This window comes from Schistosoma mansoni, chromosome W (genome assembly GCF_000237925.1).
Source record: "Schistosoma mansoni strain Puerto Rico chromosome W, complete genome".
In the NCBI taxonomy this organism is placed as follows: domain Eukaryota; kingdom Metazoa; phylum Platyhelminthes; class Trematoda; order Strigeidida; family Schistosomatidae; genus Schistosoma; species Schistosoma mansoni.
The window spans coordinates 50,610,404-50,638,194 of NC_031502.1; the positions used below are offsets into that span (position 1 = coordinate 50,610,404).

A 27,791-nucleotide genomic window follows, 5' to 3' on the forward strand; every position below is an offset into this window, starting at 1 on the left:
AACGAATGCAATTTTGCCAACAGCTCAATCCCTTGAATACATGGTTAACACTGGTAAAATAAATGTTATCATAAGCATCCTTCATGATTATGAATAAATTCAAATGAAATATATGCAAGTTTTTTCATAATATAACGATTATTCAGTTTAAATTTGATCTCAGTGTTTTAGAGGAATACTTCCAATCCTACGAGTTGTGATCAGCGTTTTTTCGTTTGTTTTACATTTTCTTGATATTTATCAAGTAGACAGTTGTTTTATACATTCTTCCTATAAATTACCATTTTTTTAAAATTACCTTCAAGACTAGTGACTAGTTTTTATCTAGTACTTGGAAACTTTCCAAAACTTTGTCAAATGACAGAACACTTCCCTATCTTATCACAAATTATACTATGTATTTAAATTGAATATAAATATGATTGTACAGCTTAAGTAATTGATATCGTCAGGAAGAAATACTTTGACTAGTGACTTAACTTCAGTTTGTTGAATGACTATGAACTTTCTTTCGTTATTTTGAAAATTAATTCGTTTGATAAATCCAAATTAGCATCAAAATAGTTTTTCATTTGCTTTGTAGTTGAGCTCAACTTTGATATATCACTATCCACTATTTTTCTTTCCTTCTTCTTCTTTGAATGCCAGCCAAGTTGATATAAGTGATAACAAAAAGTTATTAGAAATCTTTTTTGAATTGTTTATTTGAAGATGCTTCTTATTAAAAATAAGTAGTCAATACTTCATAATTTAAAACATCATTCATAGTTAATCTGATTAATATAGTACTTTTCTCATGTAGAACAGTAATAACGTAAATTTTATGATTTATATTTCCATGGCAACTGATTGATTTTATCGGGCGAATAATTTATACGTATGCTACTTACAGAAGAATATCAATTATTTGTTTTATCATTCAACTGTAAACATTAGTGATTTTCTATAATGGGAATATTTCATTTATCACTCTTCACTACTGATCTGGATGAATTTGTTCATTCATGGAAAATCAACAACTGAATAAATGAAGTATGAAATTAATATGAACTATGCATCGTCAAGGCTAACTATAGAATTATACACAGAAGCAACTCCTTTATTTTTTTGTATACTTCAACTTTGCAATAACTGGTTGTGTAGAGAAATGGTGCGTGTTTCAAATGCGGCTCACCATTTTTGTGAGGGATAGGATCTGAATCAAGATAAATTGTATGAATGATTGTTGTCAAAATATACGTACTTTCTACCCTCGTAGGTATTACATGATTTAATCCGCATTGATGAATAACGGAGTTAAATAAGTAAAATACGAGAATGGGTTTTGAATACATATATTTTGCATATTCATTGATCTGGACAGGAAATCAGAGGGATGAAGCGAATAGAGGAGAGCGAAGCGAAAATGACGCACATCGGAGATGGTTGTTAAGTCAACTCGTTTTGATCAAGCCCGAATCAATATTTATAGTGAGATAAAAATAAGTTACAGACATGTAATGAATAGGATAAGATGTGTACAAACAATAAGTTCATATAAAAATAGTCAGGGTTAATAAGTGAATAATTAACAAGGTCAAAATGGGACTCAAGATGGGTAGGTAAATTGGCTTGTCCAGAAGCTATAATAAGGTATATGGGCTTAACATATCAACCGACATTACAGTTGTTTCCATTTAGGTGATTTGGTGGATTTTTATGAATAACATTACCAAATGATCTTAGTTCAACAAACACTGGAAATTAGGAACAACTGGATAATTAATTATTTGTATTATTAGACTCCACAGCAGTGCGCTGCCACGACAACACCAGGGTTCAAACTCAGCGACTTTAAGTATTGCGATGAGCCCGTAACCTTTGGACCAATGAACTGGCATCCAGGTGGCTTCCATGTTTACATTTAATCATTTACATTCAACCATTTACCGATTCCATTCGTGGGTGGCTGTCAAGACGTTCATCTGACACTGCATGTTACTTTTGTGGAAAATTTTCATGACGTGGGATGATCAAAGATGACGAGGTGTTAAAGAATGGATGGGTTGGTTGTTTGACGTTCAACTTTCAACTAAAGTAAGATAATATTCAGAGAGGAATTCCGGTGGAACCCTTTTTTACATCTCGTCATTGTCTCTGTCCTCTGTAGCGTTTTAAAACCCTTGAAAAATGAGCTAAATAAGAACTCATTATTCAAGTTATTTTTCTTTAATTATTTTTTTAAAGGAATTTGTTGGTCAACTACAACGAGCTAATAAATATGAAGGAACACCAAGAGAATCAATACATGAATCATTAGAACGACTACCTATGTTTGATAATGAATCGAAAAAATCAACATCATCTCAGCAATATCGAAACGAAAAATCGGATGGATCATCAAGAAATTCATTTTCACCAGCTGATTTCATTTCAACTTCACCAAGACACAGTACTACTATCGGTAGTATCGGTGGGAAAAAGAATAAAATGTACGTTTTCTTGTTCAAGCGATTTTATTCTGATTTATTTTTTTTCATTGAGGTAACAACACCATGTGGATTTAAAACTTCGCCCCATTGCACAAGCAAGTGGCTATCAGGACTCAGTAGGTAAGTGGATAACGTGATGGCGTTTAAAGTGAAAGGTACCGGGTTCCAGTACCAGAGTGAACATCAACTGTGAGATGCAGGTACATCCACCTGACGAGTCCGAGATAGGACGAAACGAGCGTCCTGAATTCCACTGCTAGCCACTATCCATCTTAGTTTACAATACTAATGTGTATTTGTTCACTTTCACGGTTTTACAAATCCCATTTAGTTAACATTGCAGCTTGAGACATTAGTTTTTTTAGTGATTAGTAGTAGCGGTTGGTGATATTTTTGAAAAAAAGGTTTATAAATTTAAAATTGAAGACATATATTTTCGATAATGTTACTGTTTACGAGTTCGACATGATTATAATATGATTATAATATATACAATTCCTAATCAACTTATGTTAAATTGAGGAGACTAAGAAAGAGAATGAAGCTTTATTCCAAATGCTAAATGATTAATTACTTAAATCAAGTATATGTTTATATACAAGATGTTATAGTGACCCAGGCAAATATGTGCGAACGATGACCTTGGTTGTTTGAGTATTTTGCTTACTTACAATAATCAAGTTGTGCTTTGATTTCTCACTTCTGTGTGGCCATAAGAAAGAGTGTGATGTCTCGAATAGTCCATCCAAGCAGATGAGTTCTAGTAAACACAAATGAAATGAGAGTTTTTTTGTAAATCATTCTATATAAAATACAGTACTTGAATATTTGGCAATATTTCCGGGTTAAGCAAGATTCTTGAAACAGCTTTACGTGTTTTACAAAAAAAACACCCTAACGTACTATTTGTAGCAAATGGAATTTTTAAGAGAAACTAAATATAATCGCCATCTAAGTTCTTATTAACTGAAATAAAATTTGGCTTCATGTTATGTCCAATTGAATATTACAAATACTTATTGATTTCTATTTAAATATATAAATATTGGTACAAGGGGCACCAGATATATATGCGCCACACAAAACAATGAGAATGCAAAGAGAAAGGAGGGAAGATGCATATATAAAAAAATAAGAGTAATGATGGGGGAAAGTGAGATGTACAACCAGAAGAACTCTTTCATTTGAGGAGGTTATGACCACTCTTTATGAAGAAAGTAAAATAAGGTTACAGCAGGATCGCCCCCTGGCTTCTATTCTGAACCATATCTGATGATGTCTCTAGCCACTGTGTAACACCATCTCTTGGACCCTCAGACAGGGAGTCGTGAAGGACTAACAGAAGCCAGCCTTTTGCAGCTTCCTTTCATACCACGACACCATGTCATCCAACCAGTCCCAGAGTCGGCAAATAATGCACGACGTTGAATTCTCTGGGACGATATTCGTCTTATTGACATGATATGTTATAACTGAAATCTCGAAAATTCAAACTCATAAACAGATGCATTAAATGCAGACTATATTATAAATTAGAATCTTAACTAATATAAGTCTACTTGACTAGAAAAGTAAACTTCAGAATAATTTAAAATGGACATTCAATTAAGTGCTATGTTGCCAGTTGATATGAGTTGTCAGATGACTAGCTCATTTTCTCCACTTTAGTAATCAAACATATTTATCATTTAGTACTGAGTGTAAACATCAGAAGTATGTTGAAGTTATTTGTCACTTATGAAGTGTAATATTATATCATCTGGTTCAGTATAGCTGGGTACAGGGTCATTACTGAAGACCAGATTGATGGACATCAGTCACTCGATCATAATCTAAATAGGTTTTGTAGGAAATGTGCATTGGTTTAAGATGGCATGCTGCATCAACACTGGAAGTACCAAAAAAATCAATGAAAGAATCTAACTAAAGATCTTCAAATGAATTAAACAGATAATGTATAATAAGGAATGTTTCATGGAATAATAACGAAGTCATGCAAAATCTAAAGGATTATAAAGACTGGATATATCTTCATTAACACGACTCATTTTAAATTATCTCAGTGATCATTATTATTAAGCGGATCTCAACTAGATAGTTTAGACCTAAAACATTTAATGGATTAATACACTAATCCCATGTTATGGTTTAGTTATATGTAGACTTGTCTTACGTCATTTTAAATGTTTTATGTAGTGATGCTTAACACACATATATGAGGCAACCATTAATAGTACCATATTCGGTGGAGGTTTTTGGTGATCAGGTATATTTTTAAATATTCTCAGTTTACATTTATCGTAAAAACGTTTTATTTCATTAATATTATTGTTTGTAAAGCTATATTCTTTAAAGTATTCTTTTCTTCAATGCAAGTCTTTCTTACTCTGTTTTCCAGAGGTTTTCAATTCTTTCGACCTAAAACTTCTGTACAACCTGGTGCAAAACTAGTACAAGTAAAAGAACTTAAACGTATGATACGTGCAGGTAAACCAAGTTATGAACAAATACATAACTGGGGACATTCATTTGAAGCTTTATTAAATGATAAATGTAAGTTATGATAATATTGGTAGATAGAACAACCATGATTTTGTATATAATGTATATTTTAAAGCAGTTTGTGTTTCGAAATTGTAAGTTTATGTTTCGCCATATTTTAAACTCGTCAGCCTAATGAAGTTGCATTCTAATGATTGTTAGTATACTCGCTAATATTCAGATGTAGCTTGAGTTGTTTCAAATACTAGTACACTAATCAGTACAGATTATTTACAGTGTTTGAAATAACCACTATTTTTGATGTATTTAGACCTTACATATATTACTAAATATGTTTAAGGTATTTCAATAAACTATTATTTAAAATCCACTTGGTATTGTTTGTTTGTATCTTGCCATTGATGTTTAGGACTGCAACTGGTCAGTCTCTAATTGGCATATGTGCATACTGTGCGTGTTGCCTCGATATAGCCTTAATTCACAAGCATTGTAAGCAAAGATGGATAGTGGCTAGCAGTGGAATCCAGTTTGACGCGCGTTTCGTCCTATTTGGGACCCGTCAGCTGGATGTACCTGCATCTCAGAGTTGATGTTCATTCTGAGATGCAGGTACATTCTTTGCTTATTATTTAAAATATTCTAAAATAAATCCAAACAGATAGGACGAAACAGCCATCCAGTGCTTCCAGGTTTTCCATAGTGATCTAGCTTTAATCGACACATAAATTGAACCAAACTTATATATTAAATTTTGTTAGTGAATTTATAGCATGAATGATTCAAAATAATGAAGTAATCACTCTTGAAATTTAAAATGATGACATCACTAAAATCAAGAACATAGTTTCCAATAAAAATATTCTATTCGAATTCATAATATCATTTCATTCCACCAACTAACACCAACCAGTCAATATTTAGTGATATATTGAATTGAAAGATTGTCTTGTCAGTTATTCAATGAATTTAGTAGAATAACATTTATGCCAGATTATTCAAAATATACAAAACTCTGAGTATATATCCCAAAATATAAATTAGCAATGAGGAAAAATTCACCAGATGATTGTAAATACTTTCATAGTAGAGATCATAAGCTAGACCACCAAGAAAAACCTGGAAGCACTGGACGGCCGTAATGTTCTATTGTGGGACCCCTCAGCAGTGCGCATCCACCATCCCGCCTCGCAAGATTTGAACCCAGGATCTATCAGTCTCGCGCCAGAGCACTTAGCCGGCATTCGATGGTGCTAATGTCTAACTTCAAGCCATCCACAAAGTTGAGCAACCATTCACCAATTGTCTTCAGTGAGTTCCTATCTCACAACAGACGTGGTTTAGAACTCCACTGGTCACTGCTTCTCACTAGAACTCCAGGAAATACCTCTTGAAGCCAGTTACTAGTAAACATACTTTTCTGATTATTATCAGAAGGATTTTTTGTGAAGATTTCGGTACTGAAATCTCCACAAAAAAAACCTCCTTCTGATTGTAAATACACTTGATTCTAACAAACATTTTTTACAGATTCCAGTATGACTTATCTTTGACATTTAATTATTTTACACTGAAGTAAATCTGATCTTGGAGATTTCGAAAGACCTAAACCCCTTAGAATCTACTTTATGTGCTTAGTTACAACTAATTTCACTTATGTAATCATGTTACCAACATTCTTTTATTAAAAAATAGACTACAAGTAAACATCTTGAAAGTGATCAAAATAGATCATGTGACTATATTCGTTTGAGTTGATGTTATGTTATGAAGATATTTATTCTACTACTTCTGTTAGTAGTAATAATAATAGTAATGTTTATACTTTGCGGAGTCATAATGAAAACTTGTTATTCAAAAAATATTTGTTGTTCTTAGAAATAAATGAACAGAATTGGGGGGAATTTTAGTATTCAATATTAAGTCTTATATTACTGTTGACTTGAACAACAATAATACATATACTTATTGAGACCAGTACAAGTAGAATAATAGGTGAGACTAATAATTATGTACGACCTATGACCAGCGCAAAAATGACCTTGGAATATCCACCTACTTACTAGAGTTAAATGAAAGTTATTGATTAGTACGAGGAATTAGGATTAGGATATATAGTTGAACGTTAGGGTTAGGAATAAAATTTAACGTTATCATCACGAATTGACATCAGCTCTAATTCTAAAATGATATTTAACCAAATGAGTGAATGAATTTTGCATCAAATTCCAAAACCTGTTATCCTAAATCTGATTGGTGCGTCTATAAATTCTAGTCTCGCCCAAATCATCTAGATATGAGTGGAATTTCTAAATGGGAGATAAAAAGATTAACGTACAACTAACTGAACGGTAAAATGCTGAAAATCGAAAATTAGTTTAGAAGCTACAATGATAATCAATGATATTGATGATGGTAATAATAATAACAATGGTAAATAAGCTAAGTCACTTTCAACCGTTAGTCTTCAGAGTAGTGACTTTATTTAATTGAAAATTAATGTGACAAGAACAGACAATACAATATATTCTACATAGTGGACTTATCTTACTTTGCTTACTAACTTACTCACTCCTATTATCCTTCTCGTAGGGGAGCATGGGCCGCCCATTAACATTCTCCATCCAATTCTGTCCTGGATAATCCTTTCCAGTTGTTTCCAGTTGCTATTCATCTTTTTTATATCTGCTTCCAATTCCCAACGCAATGTTTCCTTGGTCTTGCTCTTTTTCTTTTCTCTTCAGGATTCCAAATTAGCGCTTGCTTCGTGCTGCAGTTCGGTGATATTTCCTTGCAGCTCTTTTAGGGTTGTTACCGGTCCGATGCCCAGGTAAAGAACGAAGGATAGGCATGCGGTCAGCAACCCGATCCCGTAGAAAACAACGTTGCTAAAATTCGCTAACCAGAGTAAACAATCCAAATCTTACTTTGACAACTGTTAAAAATTAGGAAGCTTTGAGCAGCTTTTCGTCCTAGTATGGCGCTAATCAGCAGAGCACAACCACAATGTTAATAGGGATTAAACCCAGAACCTTCAGGGGTCGAGAAGAACGCTTAAACTTTAAAGCACTGAGCTCATATTTGGTGGTGTATATGTCTAATACCTATCAATTCAAGATAACGTGGGACCATCTTCCATCGCCTGTGGTGGATTACTTCTTCACACACAATATGGATTAACTCCATTGGTGATGACAATGAAAGATGGTTGTGTAATATCGCTAATCGACCGAAGTTAGATATATACACCATTGAATTTAAGTTTTATGTTCTAGAGGTTAGACATTCATTCACAAGACCTAAGGTTCTCTATTCTATCCCCATAGGTTGTGAATGAGCATAATTTGTGAGTCCCAAACTAAGATGAGGAAGCTATTCGGTGCTTTCTAGTTTCCAATAGTGGTCTAACTTTCATCAATCCGCAATATAAACTGTTTATATTTAACAGTCTCGTCAGATTCCCTATCATTATGCTATATGACACAAAAAAATATTCATAACAATCGTATAAGGTAATCAGAAGAAAAAAGATTATCATAGATTTTAGTATTTGTGAGCATATTTCATAGATTAACTCGTTTAATTTATTCAGTTTTTTTTATTTTTAACGAATTTTCTACTAAAAAAACCCAACTAGAAACTATTTTGTTAATTGAGTAGATTCTAATAATTAGTTTGATGATAACCTTGACTTTTACAATAGTACATTGCAAGTGTATACCACCAATGGTCAAGTATTGATTCATTGAAATGTTATCATTGACAAATGATTCTGGGAAGAAAAAGCAATCATTTATCTGATAGAAATGTATTGAACGAGTACATAAGTAGAAAGGATCAATGTATTATGCTTTCTTATAATATAAAAACCATACATTAAGTACACAAATTTGTACTCTTTCCATCGGTTGTCCTTTACATACTTCATGATTTTTTAAATTCTGTTATTTATACAATTACTTTCTGTTTCCTTCAATTGAGTCTTCTCAATCTTTTACTGATATTGGTACTATATACTATTTATATCTGTCAGCATAAGTAAAATACACCACAGAGATAAAAACAAAATAGTCAATATGGAAATAATCGTTTGCTTAAAATTGTTCATAATGATGAATTTCTGTAATAACTGGATTTAAGTAAAGTGCTCTAACAATGTTTTTATTTACGTAATAGTATTAAATGTCAAATAGCTTTTTTATCCTGAAAAGTTATCATCATCACCCATTTGCAATTCTAACTCACTTTAAATGATAAACTAAATAAAGGGAAGTGGTTTTAAACGGAGTGTATATGATTTGAAGTGTTTATCAAGAAAAGTGGTCAGTTGAAAGCATATTGTTTTCAGTGGTCGTCTAACAGTGATCGATTGATTAAAGCTCAACAATCTTCACAATCCTATACTAATCATTATCATATGCTCACTGGTGACTAGCTTCGAGAAGTAGTTCCAATAGTTGCAGTGAGAAGCCGTGACAAGTGGAGTTCGGCCATGTCGGGTGTGAGGCAGTTACTCAACGAAGACAATAGAAGATGGTTGCACAACATTGTGGGTTGGTTGAAGTTAGATATTAACGTTGTTGAATTCTGGCTCAGTGGTCTAGATGTTAAGCGTTTGTGAGCGAGACTGCAGACCTTGGGTTTGAGTCTCACGTGCGTGATCGTGGATGTGCACTACTGAGTAGTTCCATACTAGGACTAAAGCTGAATGTCCTGAGGTTGATCTTATTTACGAATGTACAAGTTGATTGTTGAACAGTCTCAAACTAAGATGAAATATCTGTTTAACGCTAGCCAAATTTTTGATAGTAATTCAATCGATAACAGAATATGACATAAATACTCTTTTGATTACATAATAGGTAAGATGTGGTACTAACAAATTACAAATATATAAACGTTATAATAGTTCTCTGATCATTATTTTACATTACAAAAAATTTTTTTACAGATGGACTTGCTTTATTTAAAGATTTTCTCAGTACTGAATTCAGTGATGAAAATATTGAGTTTTGGATTGCATGTCAAGATTACAAACATACTACTAATCCAAAAAAGTTGGCTATTAAAGCAAATCAAATATTTACAGAATTTATAGCAGTTCAAGCTAATCGTGAAGTAAGTAATTATGCAATTTTCTATCATTGTATATTTAATTAATATTAGTTAGGTTAATGAGGATACAGTAAATTGTCCAAAGTCATAATTGTAAACTATTGGATGCTAATTTAGTATTCCGACGGTTGAAACCCTTAAAGTATCTGTGTCTGTTTTCATGTCGGGAGACGAGTGAACTCTATAGATGATTATAATATTAGGACAGGATAGTTACACAATAATTTCTGATTTTCAATGGTTACCTAACTATGGTCTGTTCATGATGTAATGCTGAGGAATTCAGGAAACTAATCTACCTACCCTATTTACGAATCATGCTTTACTTACTGCTCAATAAATTCAGGAGTTAAACCTTAAAATCCTGGTAAGAGATCGTGACCAAGAAATTGTTGTCGATTAAAAATGAGTGTTTAATAACTCTTTACAAAATTGTTGACAGTGTGTTATAAAAGGGTTTCATGAATCACTATAGAAAAGAGAGATTGATTGACGATTGGCTTGTGCTCGCTCACTTAAGATAGATCAATGATACAAACTGTCAATTTCATATATGATTTAATAACTACTAAATAAAATAGTAAATGACTATGAACTCATTGTTGTGTCATGAGCAAAATACCCACTTAATAACAAGTATTTCAACAAAATAACAGGGTCAAAAGTGTAATTGTACCCTCGTAATAACAACATACCGACTATTAGGTTAATTTGTGTAAGAAGTGAATGATTGATTGAAAAACGTCGACTTAATTATCCTAATGTATGCATACAAACAGCAACATTTTAATTATTTACTAATGTGATTTTGTAAACAAAATTGTACACTTTGAAAATAATCCTAATTGGAAACTGAACATCCTTATAAAACTATTCATTATCAAGTAGTAATGGTGAGCTACTCCTGCTACTTAGATGCTAGTAAAGGACTCTACACGAAATAAGACCTCAGGTCTTGAGATTTGATGATAAGTACTATGTCATCTAATCATTGAGACAAAATTCACTGATAGTAGTTCCTTTCAACCTCAATTACTTTTCGAAAAGTTGTGATGATTCTATGTAGGGCTGTCGATTTTTAATTTTTGATGTCACTTGGTTTATCAACTGATATCTGTTTGTGGTAAAAACTAGTCCCATAATTTGAAGTATTATTTAGTCATACGCTTAAAAACAGTCAACTTCTGCCTATTGTGAAAACATTTCCATCAGGATTTTTGATATGCTACAAAATCCTAAGAAATATATCATTAGTTTTGGTTAAATGATAAGTGTAAGACTAAGTTGGCAGGATGATGTTTCTTTTCAGTAAATTGATCAGTTCAGAAAGAAGACTTTCGGAATAAATACATGTACAAATAGTGTTATATTTACTACTGAAAGCATTCAGTCATATTCCTTGTATGCAGGACAAGTACTTATTCACCTATAAAGCTATTCCATCAGCTTATTTACCAAAGCTTTTGTTAATGTTCGTTTGTATAGAAAGATGATAAATAAAAAATCCTCGATAAGAATACAGAGTCACAATGTAGTCACACTCAAAATGTAACAAGAATTATGATAGTTTAAAGTTGTGAGCTCACCTTGAGGACTACTAGTCCCGTTTTTAAATTCTGGCAAAGTTGTAAACATGCAATGTATCGAAGAAATCGATTTTAGGGTATAACAACTGTCTTATACTTACTCGATTTGGCCTAGCTTATATTCAGTTGTTATTTGGACTTTAAAGTTACTTGCTTGAAGTCAATATACAAAACGTGAACAATAAGCAGGCCTACTAAATCAATGTTACTTTATTACAGAAAATACCCATACTACTTACCATACTGGTTTTTAATACTTTACATTACTACACGGTAGATAAACAATCACTAGGGCTTTACTTGACAATAAACAAAAGTCCCTTTTTTATTTTTCACTCTATAATGAAATTACACTTTACACATGTAATAAATGAGTTTGTCTGAAAACTAGTTCATTTCACCCTTGAGATATTCGACGAAGAAGAAGAAAAAAGCAAACAAACAAACAACGGACAAAATGTTGAAAAAAATCATGTGAATCAAATTATAATTTACTTTATTACACCAATAATTATAATTTCTAGGTGGTGTTGTTTTTTTCGCTTTCTACTTATGAAAAGTTTTCTATCCTGTTAGAAAAAAAGTTCACAAGTTATTGCTTACGTCTCATTGATGAATTGAAATGAATTACATAGATATATATAGTATATTATAAACAAACTATTCTTTCATAGTACTTTAATAGTAATATGATGTTAAGATCTTTGCCTAGTGTCAACGATAGGGATAAAGAGAGAGAGAGAGTTATGAAAGAGAGTTGTTTTTTTTCGTAGTGACAACTTCTGTAGTGAACAAGAACACGGGTGGGGATAATCGAATGCATCTTAAGAGCAAATTACAGACTATCTCGAGATGGTGGAGAAGATTTGTGGCTCAGGTGGGTGATTTTGATGTACCCGAAGTTTATGCTGATGATGTCGTTCAGAAGGACGATGAAAGCTCCGCGACAAAACCATCCAGCTCAGAGAACAAGCCTACATCAAAAACAGACTATTTCACTAAAATCTAATAACCATACAGTAAACAGTTAATTTGCAAAATAACAATCAATTGTAAGCAAAGATGGATAGTGGTTACAAGTGGAATCCAGGACGAGCGTTTCGTCCTATTTGGGACTCGTCAGCTGGGTGTACCAGCATATCAGAGTTGATGTTCCCTCTGTGTTATATCTAGAGCCTTGATTCTTAATATGCCGCGAACTACTTGACTACTTGAACGATAGAACCCGCAAACGTCGCAAAAGAGAGAAGACAAAGACTGGTAAGCAGGAAGTTTATTGCCCCAAACAGTGTCAAAATATAGCACAGAAATCTCGTGTATTTATAGTTTTTGGCTGAAAGTAAATTATCATTTAGGTCAACCAATAAGCACATAGGTATCAAACTAATCCATCCAATGGAGAAGCTCCACGTTGGCATTTCTAGAACATTCCCCTAGCCATGATTGGATGGAATGTCTGCGGCTCTTCCTGGGCTTCTTAGGGCTTCCGAGAGTCTACCGACGGGCCGTCCTTACACTCTGGGACTCGAACCCAGTGTCATTCGCTTCAAACGCCATCGCATTATCCAATCAGCTACAGAGTCCTGATATCCACTTGCTTGTGCAATGGGGGTGATTTAACAGAATAATAAGCTTCAATTGGTAGATAACTAGTATTCAATGTAGATAAACTCCATTCTTTTCTTATCACATTACTATACAAATTTAATTGAGAATCTTTCTTAATTCACAAGCATTGTAAGCAATACGTACAGTATGCACACATACCAATCAGAGACTGACCAGTTGCAGTCCTAAACATCAATGGGAAAATTCAAACAAACAATACTAAGTGAACTTCACAATCATTTATCTCAATATTGACTGTTCCTTCTGCAAATATCAGTCCATCTTCTCTGGTTTCATTGTTCATGCATTTTCATACCGATTGCGTTTCGTTTTTGTTCTTTCCTTATCGATCTTCTGTCCAAAAACATTCTATACCTGCTCATCATATACTACTACACCCACACAATCCTTCTAAATACCTGAAGTTAACTGGGAGTTGACCGTTTTAAGTTATTCAAGGCAGATCAAGAACTATACCTGTAAAATATGCTTGATATTCTCTGAATAGATTACTATTCACTTGTTAATATTTACTTATACATTTTATCAAATGAATATTAGGTATTTTTATTATGTTCCATATATTTATCGTGTGGCTTTTTATAGATTAATATCTGTAAATTAACTGGCAAATGTCAGTGTTGAGTGTGTATGAGGAAATTTATAACAGTAGTCGGTGATAACTGAAATTCATGCTTTCTTGTGGAGATTTTAGTATCTTCAAAGTTGAGCTTACCAGTCGATATAATCTAGACCACCATTGAAAACCTGGAAGTACTGGACAGCCACTTTGTCCTAGTACAGGACCCCTCAGCAGAGCGCGACCACGATCACACACTAGGAACTCAAAGTCAGGGCCTTCGGTTTCGCGCATAAAACTGGAGTTTATTCATGTTAATGATGAGGTACGCCACAAACAACATTGAGTGGTCGTCCTCTTATATCACAAATTGATCAATGTTCTATAATCACAGCACTGAACTCCTAATCACTTGTTTCCATGTGTTGTGTTGGTTGTGAAACACGAAAGTTATGGATTCCATCTCATATACAGTTGTGAATATTAACATATATAACTTGTAAATCTAAAATCAAACGCATTTCACATTGACTTCACTCATCATTCCACTAGAATATTTATTTTTGTCAGACAAATCTCATGCTAACTATTCTTCTTCTTCTACTTCTCTAAAAATTACTTTATAAATTTTGTAGAAGATACTGATTTGAAAAAACTTACCTATTCTCAAGTGAATAGATTAATTTGAAAATGATTTATGATGATTGGAAATGATTATAGAAGTATATTTTTTGATGCGACGAAAGAAAAGTGTTGAAGTATTTGGAAAAAAGCAACTCTTAGTAGGAAAGATAAGGTAAAGACGAAACTGTGTTGTTTTGATGTTAAATAAGTATGTGTGTATGTGCCTCATAAAAGTATATTCCAATTTTATTTCATTATGATAAGTTAGCGTACAAGTGCAACATGAAAGTATATACTTTAACTTAATTTTTCTGGACGTTTTATTGATATCTGTTAGCAAGAATATACATATTCGTCGTTGTTTAGGCATGCATTTTAAGATATCGAGTATAAACTTATACTCATATTTACTCTATCCGGCAACCATACCACGTTGAAAGCACCGGTTCTCGTCCGATCACCGCAATTAAGCAACGTTGGGCTGAATATTTACTCTATGTGATATGCTCCAAAAAAAACATTAGATAGTAGTCTATATTATTCTCTTATATCAGTCTATAACATAATTAATTTTATTACCTTTGATTCAAATAGATTTAATTATTAGATGGTAATGTTCACAGATTGTCATCAGTTGAAGTTTGATTGAAAACCCAGCAAGATTAGACATTCATTATGTTTTAGCAATAGATTTCTCAGAATAAGGCACCTACGACCTTACTTTGGTTTGAAAACAGTACCTTCATATTTCAAAGTTGTTACTTTTTCTTTCTTCCATGGATCACTTTTGACGTGAACTAATAAACTGTGAATAATCATACTTGTTTCTAATAATTTGTTAAACCTTATTAGTATATTCCAATTGTAATTCAGTTTGAAATAGACTTTAATATTTAATTGACTAATTTATTAATATTCTCAGAATGAAGGTTTGTGGAGATTGTAGTAATTTACTAGTTGAATTCACGAGTTGATTAGAGCTAGACCATCATGGAAAACCTGGGAGCATTCAACAGTCGTTTCGTTCTTGTATGGGGTCCTCAGCACTGAGCATCCAACCTCCACGAACCCCCATTCTGATAATAATCATCATGTGCTCACTAGTGACTGGCTTGAAGGGGTATTTCCTGGAGTTTTCGTGAGAAGCCATGACCTGTGGAGTGAAACCGTACCTGTTGCGAGGCATTAATACACTGAGGACAATGATGGACGGTGGCGCTATCACGTGAATTGGTTGAAATTTGACATTAACACCGTTGGATGCCGGCTCAGTGGTCTAGAGGCTATACATTCGCGCATGAAACCGAAGGTCCTGGGTTCAGGTCTCTTTGGTGCGTGATCGTGGGTGTTCACTTCTGAGGAGTCCCATACTAGGACGAAATGGTCGTCCAGTATGTCTAGGTTTTCAATGATGGTTTAGCTTAGATCGACTTTTTAATTCAACTAGTAAATTAATGATATTCATTTTGTAAAGAACTAATTTTTAATTAAAACATATGCTATATTTACACAATTGTTTTACTAACATCTGCTTTTACGTCCATACAAAATAACACACATGTACATATATAAACATACACTTACACACTGATATCGAGCTTATTGTTAACAGATTATTAACGTCGGATTATTGATAAAAAGTGCTGCCTATTATATAATGACAATTCTCTGTTTCCTTGTATGTTTGTCTATCTATTTTACCTTTATAAAGATTAAAAATTTTTAGTTATTTTTATGTCTGTTATCGAATATTATTAGAATGGGATTCGTCCTGTACTAGGACGAAATGGCCATCCAGTGCTTCTAGGTTTTCAATGGTGGTCTGGCTTACATTGACTAATGAATTCAACTATTAAAATTACTGTTATTGAATGGTCTATGAAATTATTCGTGTACACGCACGATCAAATATACCATGTGAAATAAATTACTGACATTCTTATCATCTATTGTTCTAACATTCAGTGGTCGGTAATATTTCTGTGATGGAAACATTTAGAACTATGAACGCAGAAGAAAAGACTTTGTTGTAATATAGATATATTATGAAAATTGTTGAATGTTGTAGTTCATATGATGGACTGGTCTTAGTTAAATAATCTTTGAAAACTCGGGAAGAAACTTCATAGTTGGATCACTTTAGTATGGCACTCCTCAATAGTGCGTACCTATGACTCCACCCGAAATGGAAATTAAAACACCTAAGTCTTGTTACAAGAGAGCGCAGTAGTATCTTTCATTCACCACAATATTGTACTGGATTATGTTAGCGATAATTTCTAAGGCTTCGTAGATCACTCGTCCTGATTACTTATTAGAGAACTCTCAAATGTGTAAAAATTTTAGAAGACAATACGAAGCGTCAACTACAGTTAATTATTGTACAGAGCAGATCGCTTAGCCCCAAGCACACTATGCGGAGTCGAGCAGAAATGTGAATGGGATTGGATGCCAGTGGGCGAATACAGAGGGGAATTAAGACTCAAGTAAAGAATCTAATGAATTGACACGATTCAAGCATTTATATATAGGAACGCGGATGAGTCACCAAGCGATGTAAGCAACTAATATTCAGACTAGTAAGAAAGATACATGTGTGAAGGCTGTAAGACGTAATCAACCATACACAGTCATACAGACATCATAATAATCATATAAAGATGTAGACAAATTGTTTCTGTTCAAATGACACTGTCTACTAAATAAATTAATTGAAAGGCTAGACCAAACTAAACGTAAACACACTTTACTGTAGGTGAGGTGATGTAATATGAAGAAAAGCGACAAACACAAAGGTCATAATAATAATAATAATCTGAGTAATAATCAAGAAAACTTGTATAATGTAATAATAATAATAATAATAATAATAACTTAGTATTGTTTGTTTGAATCTTCCCATCGATGTGTTTAGGTCAGTCTCTAATTGGCATATGTGCATACTGTGCGTATTGCCTCGATATACCTTAATTCACAAGCATGGTAAGCAGAGATGGATAGTGGCTAGCAGTGGAATCCAGTTTGACGCGCGTTTCGTCCTATTTGGGACTCGTCAGCCGGATGTGCCTGATTAGAGTTTAAATATAAAATAGTAATTTAAAAAACAAAAAACCGATAATAATCAGATGAAAGTACAGAAAAAAAAACAACCAAAAAACGTACCCAATGAGGGAATTAGGGCCAAGGAAGGGTAAGAGGTTGGACAAATCGTTTCTGCACGCAAAGTTCAGGCTTGAATTCATGGATTGCCAATGCCTCAGCAGTGCATAAAATATTGATTCGACCTCCCTTTGATCCGGTTCCTTTAACTCTATAGATTATTTTAAAAGACGTGTCTTTTGGAGCAATGTGTCCACAATTGATCAAATGCTCTTGTATCGAACTGGTTATCTTTTTACATTCACCTTTTAGGAGCCAAGCTGGATAGTGTTCAAAGATACGTTTGGAAAGCGATCGCTTTGTGCGGCCTATATAACGTACTCCACATGAGCAAGTAAATTTATAAATACACATCGATGTGGCCCAAAGCGAAAGTTTATCCTTAACACACCCCCGAATGGTAGGCCGGCTAGAGAAAACGATTCGGAGCTTGGCTGTGTAGAAAGTTTTATTCAACGTTTTTGAAATCCGTTTATTCAGGATTTCAGCATCCGTGTCTCCCTTGAATTCCATATTCATAAACAAGGTTTTCTTCTGCACTGTCAAAGTTATTTCTTGCTGACGTCCAGATGTTAAGTTGCAATCGACGAACCTCGGTGGATAACCGTTTTTGATGAGGGTCTGTCGAAGATGAAGTAATTCTTCATTTATTGTGTCACTAGAACAGATTCGCTTAATCCTAGATGATAAAGAGTGAATTAAGTTCCTCTTTCGACTCAGTGGAACCCAACTATGGAAATTCGTGTATTGTCCATTCCAAGTGGGTTTTCTATACATAGATCTTTGTAAATAACCATCAGGCAATCTTTTCAAACGGACATCAAGAAAATGGAATTCGTGGTTCGATTCTGCCTCTAAGGTAAATTGAATTGCAGGGTGACAGTTATTGAAAATATTTAATATTTCATTGTGGTCCATATCATCATCACAAATAATGAAAGTATCATCCATATATCTCTTATATAAATGAAATTTCTCGATTATTGGACGAAGTGCTGAATTTTCTAGACTGGCCATGAAACAATCAGCCAAAAGAGGACCCAATGGAGAGCCCATTGCAACTCCATCTGTTTGTCTATAGAAACTATCATTAAATTTAAATTGTACGTTGAGCGTGCATCGTAGGAGTAGTTCTTTAAGATAGTGTTTTGGGATACATATCTCCAGATTATTATTTTCAATATAGTCACATGAAAAACAAATAGTTTCTGTGAGAGGAACATTTGTAAACAACGACGTGACATATAATGAGAGCATTTTCTTACCCATTACGTTGATATTTCTGATTGAGTCGACAAATTCAAAGGAATCAAGAGCATTGTATTTGTTGATATGATTTTTAACAGGTTGTAAAATGTCAACTAACCATTTAGCAATAGAGTGATATGGAGAGTTGTTCATATCAAGTATTGGACGTAAAGGGACATTATTCTTATGAACTTTTGGGAGTCCATATAGTCTAGGTACGACAGAACCCGATTGTTTGAGATGTTCAAAGAGGTCACAATTGATAATGAACTCATCTTTCATCTTCTTTAGGATTTTAATTAGCATCTGTTCGGTTTTTTCAGTTGTGTCATTTTGGACGGTTTCTTTAGAGAATTTGACCGGATCAGATAGTATCGAAGATATTTTGGAAATATAGTCAGGACGATCCATAAGTACAATTCCTGCACCCTTGTCTGGGCGACATAACACTTAGTCATGATTTTTCCGAAGATCAGATAATTGAGATTTGTGTTTTTTGTGAGTAAGCGACTAACTGTAGGGATTTTATTTACATATTGATTACAACAGTCTACAAGAGTTGTTTTGAAATGCTCAAAATCTTTATTAGATACTGGAATAAGGTCATTTGTTTGACGGATAAGACTTTCAAACTGGATTTTAGCGTTCAATTCATTAATGTTAGTAGACGTACTACAAAATTTAGGACCAAGGGATAATGCTTGTAGCTGAATAGTCGATAATGTTATGCTTGAATAACTGAAAACATATTTCTCTGGCGATTCGGGAAAAGAAGCTTGAGTCTCCGTCTGTTTTAAACTTTTCATTAATTTCAAAGTCACATCTTCCGTACGATTTTTGCTAACAGTATCAATGTAATCCTTAAATTTGAAACGTTGTTCTTCTGACAAATCAAATTGTGTATCTAAGATAAGTTCATGATGCAAAATTTGTATAGTATTCTATCTAGACTAATTTAGTCAGTACAAAAAGAATAATGTTAGGCTTATTCAGTTTATATTAATAAACTCAAAGTAACATTTCAGAGTGAGATAATGAAAGCTTATTAGGAAAGTGATCAGTATCTAAGATTTCGAAATAACTGACTTTTTTTAGAATGATGTATCAACAATATTTATGTGATTGGTATTTCCTGATGTGAATTACCACTGTAATTATTCCATAGATCATTGCCAGGTTGTATCTTATAAAAGTCAATTGATTTATACTATTAAAGAAGTTGAAACCAAAGTTACTTCTATGATCATAATAATATGAATTATTTAAATTGATACAAAGTCATTGTAAAACTGAATAATTTAAACAAGTCCATTTGGATTTATCATAACTGTTCTATTCATCTTCCTTAAATTGATACTCTTAAATTGATTGTATAAAATTTGTTACTATCACACAACATTAGATTATCATTATTATTATTTTTGTTTTAATGGGAATCAGTTACAAAGTATTTATCAATGTCATTTATTTAATCAATATTCAATGGATATCGTGTTTTAATAATCAATTTTATGATATGATCGATATTAACTTGTTCGATTTTTGTTTATCAGAAGGGAGTTTCGTGGAGATTATATAGTTGAAATCATCAGTCAATTGAAGCTAGACTACCATGGAAAACAAAATGTGAAGTAAAATCTTTATTGGTGGTTAGGCGCTCGCGCGCGAAACTGATGGGTCTTGGGTTAGAAACTCGCGAGGCGGGATCGTGGATGCGCACTGCTCAGGAGTCCCACAATAGGGCAAAACAGCCGTCCAGTGCTTCCAGGTTTTCCATGATGATCTAGCTCCAATTGACTCATGATCTTAACTATAAAAAATTACTACAATCTCCACAAAACCCCGTTCTGATTTACAATTTTGTTTACTAACAGTTAACAACTAAATTTGTTAACCTTGAATTTTATTGATTATTCATAACATTCGTTTTGTTATTTCTCGTACCTTTACTGTTCTTATGATCCTCAATGATCTAATTTAGTTTTAAATTTGTTTACAATTTTTCCAATTAGTAAATAAATTAAATCTATTCTGATTGATTGACAACAGTATCAAATTTCAAAAAGCCCGTATCTTTTTGCGGTTGTCTCTATCAAATTTAAGTCCATAATTTTATAGATCCATTAGTATAAGCGTAGATATATTGTGACTTCCAAGAGACAATTATTATCCATTCATTACCATGTTTCACTCAATTAAAGCGATATATTTTATAAATGATATTCAAGATGTCTTCTTTGAATATTTCAGTTCCTGAGTCGCATAAAACTGATTGAGCTACATATATTCCTTCCGCCTTCATTTTCAGATTTATCCTTCATAAATAGTAAGATAATCTGCCTACTGACAAGTAATGTAGTATTTCAGTCACTCGGTAATCAATAATCGTATCAGAATAGAGATAATTTATCAATTAATTTATGAAAATCATAAACCATTGTAAAGTGAAAAAGTCATAACAAACAAAGGGACAGTCAACCTATAGGTGGAAACAATGACAAGTTTTGTTAACAATCAATCGAATTTAATGTCAAAATAACAAACTGTTAATGACTACCCGAAGTTTGTGCTGATGATGTCAGTCAGAAGGACGATGAAAGCTCCACGACCAAACCATCCAGCTCATAGAACAAACCTACATCAAAAAAGTCGTCAGCTCACTTCTATTTAAGATTTACTATGCTGATATTGTCTAAAGTTATAAGGAAAGCATCACAGTTAAACAAATCAGTTTAAAGAATGAAAATTCATTGAGCTACAAATCATCTCTGTCATCCCACAAAATCATCTAGATTCATTGAGTTGTAGGCCAGATCTATATCATCAAATCTACTTGATCATAAATAAATGGGATTAACCAATTTTTTCTTTAAATCGATCTCAAAGTTAACCTTAAATGTCTGTTTAATTTACCAACCTAATTTTTTTTAGTTAGAAAAATGTTTTCTAATCATCTTCTTTGTCTTCTTCCTTGTCAATCATAAAAGGATAGGATAATGTACGCATGATGAAGTACACACACAGTTAATTTTATGTAAAATTTGTACCCAGTTCATACGTGACTCTTTTAATGATAACAAAAATATTAACTAATGTAAATAAATTATTTAACAGCATAATTTTAAAACTGAAGGTGACGAAAACGGTAGGAGTAGAAATATTATGAATAATGTATCTGAAGTAGCTGTAGTAGTAGTAGTAGTAGTAGCGGTGTTAGTAGTTATCTGATTGTTCCATTGATTATATTTAACCTAGATTAAACTTAATCCTAATTTTATGTCATTTTCTTATATCTAGATATATGTGTTTGTGAGTGTGCTATGTGTATAAGGACATGCGACCTCGTAGGATTATCATCACGCGGTCATGAATAATCAGGATAATCATTCAACCCATATATATATATGCCTCTAGAGTATTATACTAATTACATATTGAACCTACTTTATATCCAGTCCATTTTTCCAAATGTTAACAAGTGTTTTTGTATATTAAAACAGAAAAATAAACATATTGAAGTAAAGAAACAAAATACTTAACTGATTAAGTACAACTCTATCATTTATTTTGAAAAAATGTAGCATAAAAGCTTTATAGTTTACACCATCGACTGGTTTGACATTGTCAGAGATGTCGGCTATTGTATTCTAATTTAGTGTTCAGAACGTAGTATTCATGATAAGCGGTACTATTGCAATTATACGGAAGTGAACAAACTAGTGAGAAAGGCAAACAGATTTCTTGAGATCTCTGTTTTTGAATGGTTGTTTACATGAAAATAGTCCACTATGTAAGATGTCACATTTACAGTTTATTATGTTTCACTTATTCAATTTATTTAGTCCTTAAGAGAATTTATAAAAATTGCTTTTGTCCACTAATTTTCCCTTTTATTGTACGTTCCTAATGTAAATATGTAATGACATAATTAGAAGTAATAAAACTGTACTAAACAAGAACACTGGTGGGGGCAATCGAATGTATTTAGACACAAATTACAGACTATCTCACTAAATTCTGATAACCATACAGCAAACAGTTAATTTGCAAAATAACAAACAATTGTCTCAATCTTCACTGTTCCTTCTGTAAATATCAATCCATCTTCTCTAATTCCATTGTTCATGCATTTTCCTTCCGATTACGTTTCATTTCAGTTCTTTCCTTATCGGTCTTCTTCCAAAATACATTCTATGTCTGACCATCGCCATATACTACTTATATGGATATAAGTAGACGATACTACGATACCAGTAGCGTATAGAGATGAAACATTTATTTACACAAAACCTGTTCTTCTTGGTTTATTAAAATAAATAAAAGGGGAAATAATTGTATGGTAACAATTTGACTTCTATTTTAATTTTGTATGCATATAATCACATGAATATACAATTACAATGGATTCTGATCTTTTTTTTCATTTGATCATACCATTTGTTCATTACAGTTTAACAAATAAGGTGTTTCATCATATTTAAGATCATTATATTTATGGTTACTAAGTTAACAGTAATAAATATATCATTCTTTCACTCACCATTAACCCCATTAAGACAACACAGATTATTACGCTGTTTTACATGTTAATCATTCACTATCATTGAGTTACTGTAAAGTATTAAAATTATTTCACTATCTTTGTAAGTAAAGATAGATAGTGGCCAGCAGTAGAATCCAGAACGCACGTTTCGTCCTATTTGGGACTCGTCAGCTAAACGTACCTGCATCTCAGAGTTGACGTTCACTCTGGGACTATGAATCCTGTTCCTTTCGTTTCAAACGCCATCGCGTTAACCACTCAGCTACTGAGTCCTGATATCCACTTGCTTGTGCAATGAGGTTTTAGTGAGACAATTTTATTTATCTATCTATTTAATTCCTAATCGAAAATTTTTAATCTAATAATGTTTTTATACTTTGCATAGTTGAAAGCATGAGTCAATTCAAGCTAGACCACCATGGAATACCTGGAAGCACTGGACGGCCGTGTCGTCCTATTTTGAGACTCCTCAGCAGTGCACATCCACGATCTCGCCTCGCGAAATTCAAACCCGGGATCTATCAGTCTCGCGCCAGAGCACTGAATCGATAGACCACTGAGCCGGCATCCGCTAGTTTTAATGTGTAGCTGGTAGGTCCTGGGTTTGAATCTCGCGAGGCGAGATCGTGGATGTGCATTGCTGAGGAGTCTCACAATAGGACGACACGGCCGTCCAGTGCTTCCAGGTTATCCATAGTGGTCTAACTTCAATTGACTCATGCTTTCAAGTATGCAAATACTGAAATCTCCACAAAACCCCCTTCTGTTTGTATAATTCCCATTTCAAACTTTTAAATGTTTAATTCGTTTCAAGGTTAAATATTCAATTGTTCTATCAATAAATTTATAAAATACCTATGATTAATATATTAAGAGTTAGCCGATGAAAATATTGTATTCAATTAAATTAATTGATAATATACAAAATAATAAAATGTATTATTCAAACTTCAAATGATAGAATTTTTCAAACTTAAGAGAGATGAAAATTTCCTTTTTTTTTTGAATATATTTTTCATAATTATTTTTCTATTATGAATAATTAGCTAGTTGTTTGTATTATAAGAAAAAAATAGTAATAAGGTTGGGATACTTATTTGTCAGTCATTTTTGATTTCCTTTACCCTTATAGTAACGTAGTTTTTTTTTATTTTTATTAAATAGACATAATGTTATATATGTATCTATCTATATACCTAGAAGTATATTATTAAAATCCATATATGTTTTAAGGCAAATGTCTTTTTATGAATGACAGTTAACTATTTTCAACAGTTGTTTTATCATTGGATTAAATGTTTTCAATCGAAAATTGGAAAAGAAATTTGAATGTCACGTTGTTTTTTTTTTCAAAAAATAACTCTCATATTGTATTCATATATTTATTCAATATTCTTAAACTTTTCTTCCTTATAATGTCTAGAATATATAGATATATATCATTAGACAGATTCCAGTGCATATCTATCCATGGAATTAGGCATTAAAACATTAAGTCCAATAGACTAGTTTAAGCTTCTCGAGGGGGGAGGGGAAGGGGTAATAGATATAATTAATCCATTATATATATATATAATGAAATATAGCAAAAAGAAAAAAAGTTTTGAATTAGAAAAGAGAATATAGAAAAAAAAATTAAATTTTGTTGTCAAATGAATAAACTTTCAAAATATCATTGATACTGTCAGATAAATTTTACTTAAGGAAAAATAGGCTTCATTTATCTACATTGAGCTATTGTTATAATACTCATCAATAATGATATTATGTCTATGGAAACAAATAGTAACTATTTGAATAATCTTATAATATGACAGTAACGATATATATAGATCGATATAAATGAATTCTTATCCACTTTTCATAATGTTTAAACACTCTTGGAAATTTTGACTTAAAAGAATTTTAGTTTAACAGAATCATGAAAAAACTATAAAGCAATGGATAAATATGTGTTCTTTAAGTATCATTATCAAGGTTGGAGTTGATAGTTTCAAATAAATTGAGTATTGTTTCGATTATTTATTTACTCTGAAGAAGTGGATTACATTAAGTCACGAAACGTCAGAAATACAGTTATCTACTCATTGAGATATAACAAAAATATATTTATTATTATTATTATATGTGTTTTGTTCCAATTCATAACGAAAATAATATCAAGACTCCCTACTGGTTATTTATATTGAATTAATTGTATCTAAAGAAAAGCTATCAGAAAGAAGAATATTTTTTTCAATTAAATTTCATCAAGTTCCATAGTTTATAAATACAAGTTATCATTCCAAAGTGATATGCATCTTTAAAACCTTTACACCTTTTAAAAATGATAGCCTTTGAATGTAAGATTTTGAGATGGTGGAAAGGATTTGTAGCTCAGGTTAAAGGTCAACAATAACTAATCAAGATCGAGGTCTACAGGAAAAGCTGTTAACCATATGTGAAGCAATTTGAACACTTCACAATTCTATCTAAAGTTTGTGCTGATGATATCATTCAAAATAATGATGAAAGCTCCACAATCAAACTATTCAGCTCAGAGAACAAAACTCTGTCGAATTTAGGATTGTTGGTAAAATAAGTAAAAAAATTGATAATATTAAGATGACTAGTATTTAGTGTTAACCTGGATAAGATTGTAGGTCTATTGAAGTCCAGAGATAAGTAGTCTACATAAACATCGATTACATAGAGAGTGACAGAAATAATGAGGTAATTAACAATTCAGAACAGATTTTTTGCTTACAGGTTACTTATAATATAAAACGATATATATTCAGTAAGATCCAGGATGCTCACTGCTGAGGAGTCCCATAATAGGACGAAACAGCCGTCCAGTGCTTCCAGCTTTTCCATGGTGGTCTATCTTTAATTGACTATGAAAATATTGAAGTCTCCACAAAACCCCTTCTGATCAGTAAGAAATATACAAGTGATAATTGGTAAAATTTCATCACATATTTTAAATACTAATAATAGTAATAATACAAAGATTTGTGATTAATAATAATAATACGACAGATTTCTATTATGCAAAAGCAATCAGGAAAGTTGTATGCACTTTATTCAGATGACATCATTTTAATGATCATAATGACTATAAAATGATTGATCCTGGAAAGGGGCACTACATTTATCAATTACCATTGAAGTTTAATCATTACTATTGATTGTCTTTTCTGTGACTTTTATTTTATTTAAGGTTAATTTGGACTCAAAGACTCGTTTACAAACTGAAGCTGATTTATCAAATCCAACAGTGAATACATTAGAAAATGCTCAAAAACGTATACAAGCATTAATGGAAAAAGATTCATATAGACGTTTTCTACGTTCTGAAGTTTATTTAACAATGTTAAAAGAAGCTAGAGAAACAGCTAAAGCGGCAGCTACAGCTGCATTAGCAGCATCACTTCAAGAAGCTAGTGATGAATTAGATGAACCAGTATTTCAATTAGTACATTCAACTACATATACTTCACCATTTTCATTTTTAAGTACATTTAGTAGTACATTTAGTGCACAGAATACACCAAGTTTAACATTACCTGGAGTAGCAGCCGCTGCAGCTAAAGCTGATGCTGGTTTAAATAATATTCAAGATTTACAATTATTAGGTTTATCTACATCAAGGCATATGCGTGAAAATAAACAAAATTATTCAATTGCAAATCGATCTATCACTAACACTAATACTAGTACTAATCTCACTACTACTTCTTCTATAGCTTCATCTCCAAATGAAATTATTTCAGAATCTATACAAAGTAATATCACTTGTTGTGAAACAGGATATACATCAACTACAATTACAACACATACTACTATTTCTAGTCATACTTATTCTACTCATAATGTAACCGACAGTAATGACATCTGTGATATTACTAATAATGTAAATACATATTTAAATACTGAAATGAGTAATTCTACAAAATAAATTTATGTTATGATTACGTAATAAACAAAGAAACAGTTCATTCATTAAATAACAACACACATAATACAGTAATCATAAAGAAACAAATTAAACCATATACAGATATATAAATCAGATCCAATATTTATAAGAATGTCAAGTATTGCTTATTTCTATTTGTATTCTTCCTGTTTCATTATTTCAATGATTGTTATGATTATTATTATTACTAATGGTATTACTGTTATTTTTCCACTATATTCAACTATAAGCTAAACTAAATTGTCATTACATTCTTGTATCATCTTTAGTATCCGACCCTTAGTTAAGTTATCAGTATCTCTATCTAATATATATATATATATATGATGAACACTGAATAAACAATTGGAAGTGTAACCAATTTAGGTTAGAAATGTTACTGGAACCGTCAATGTTT

General features: G+C 32.3%; 1 protein-coding gene across 1 annotated transcript; it reads left to right on the plus strand.

Moving 5' to 3' along the window:
- Positions 1 to 2,008: 2,008 nt before the first annotated feature.
- On the plus strand, positions 2,009 to 27,373 carry Smp_062760 (putative regulator of G protein signaling; the record flags this gene model as incomplete). Its single annotated transcript, XM_018790056.1, has 5 exons — positions 2,009 to 2,044; positions 2,227 to 2,471; positions 4,870 to 5,024; positions 9,922 to 10,088; positions 26,636 to 27,373. The coding sequence occupies 5 exons, from the start codon at positions 2,009 to 2,011 to the stop codon at positions 27,371 to 27,373; spliced, it is 1,341 nt and encodes a 446-aa protein (XP_018655437.1).
- Positions 27,374 to 27,791: the final 418 nt, after the last annotated feature.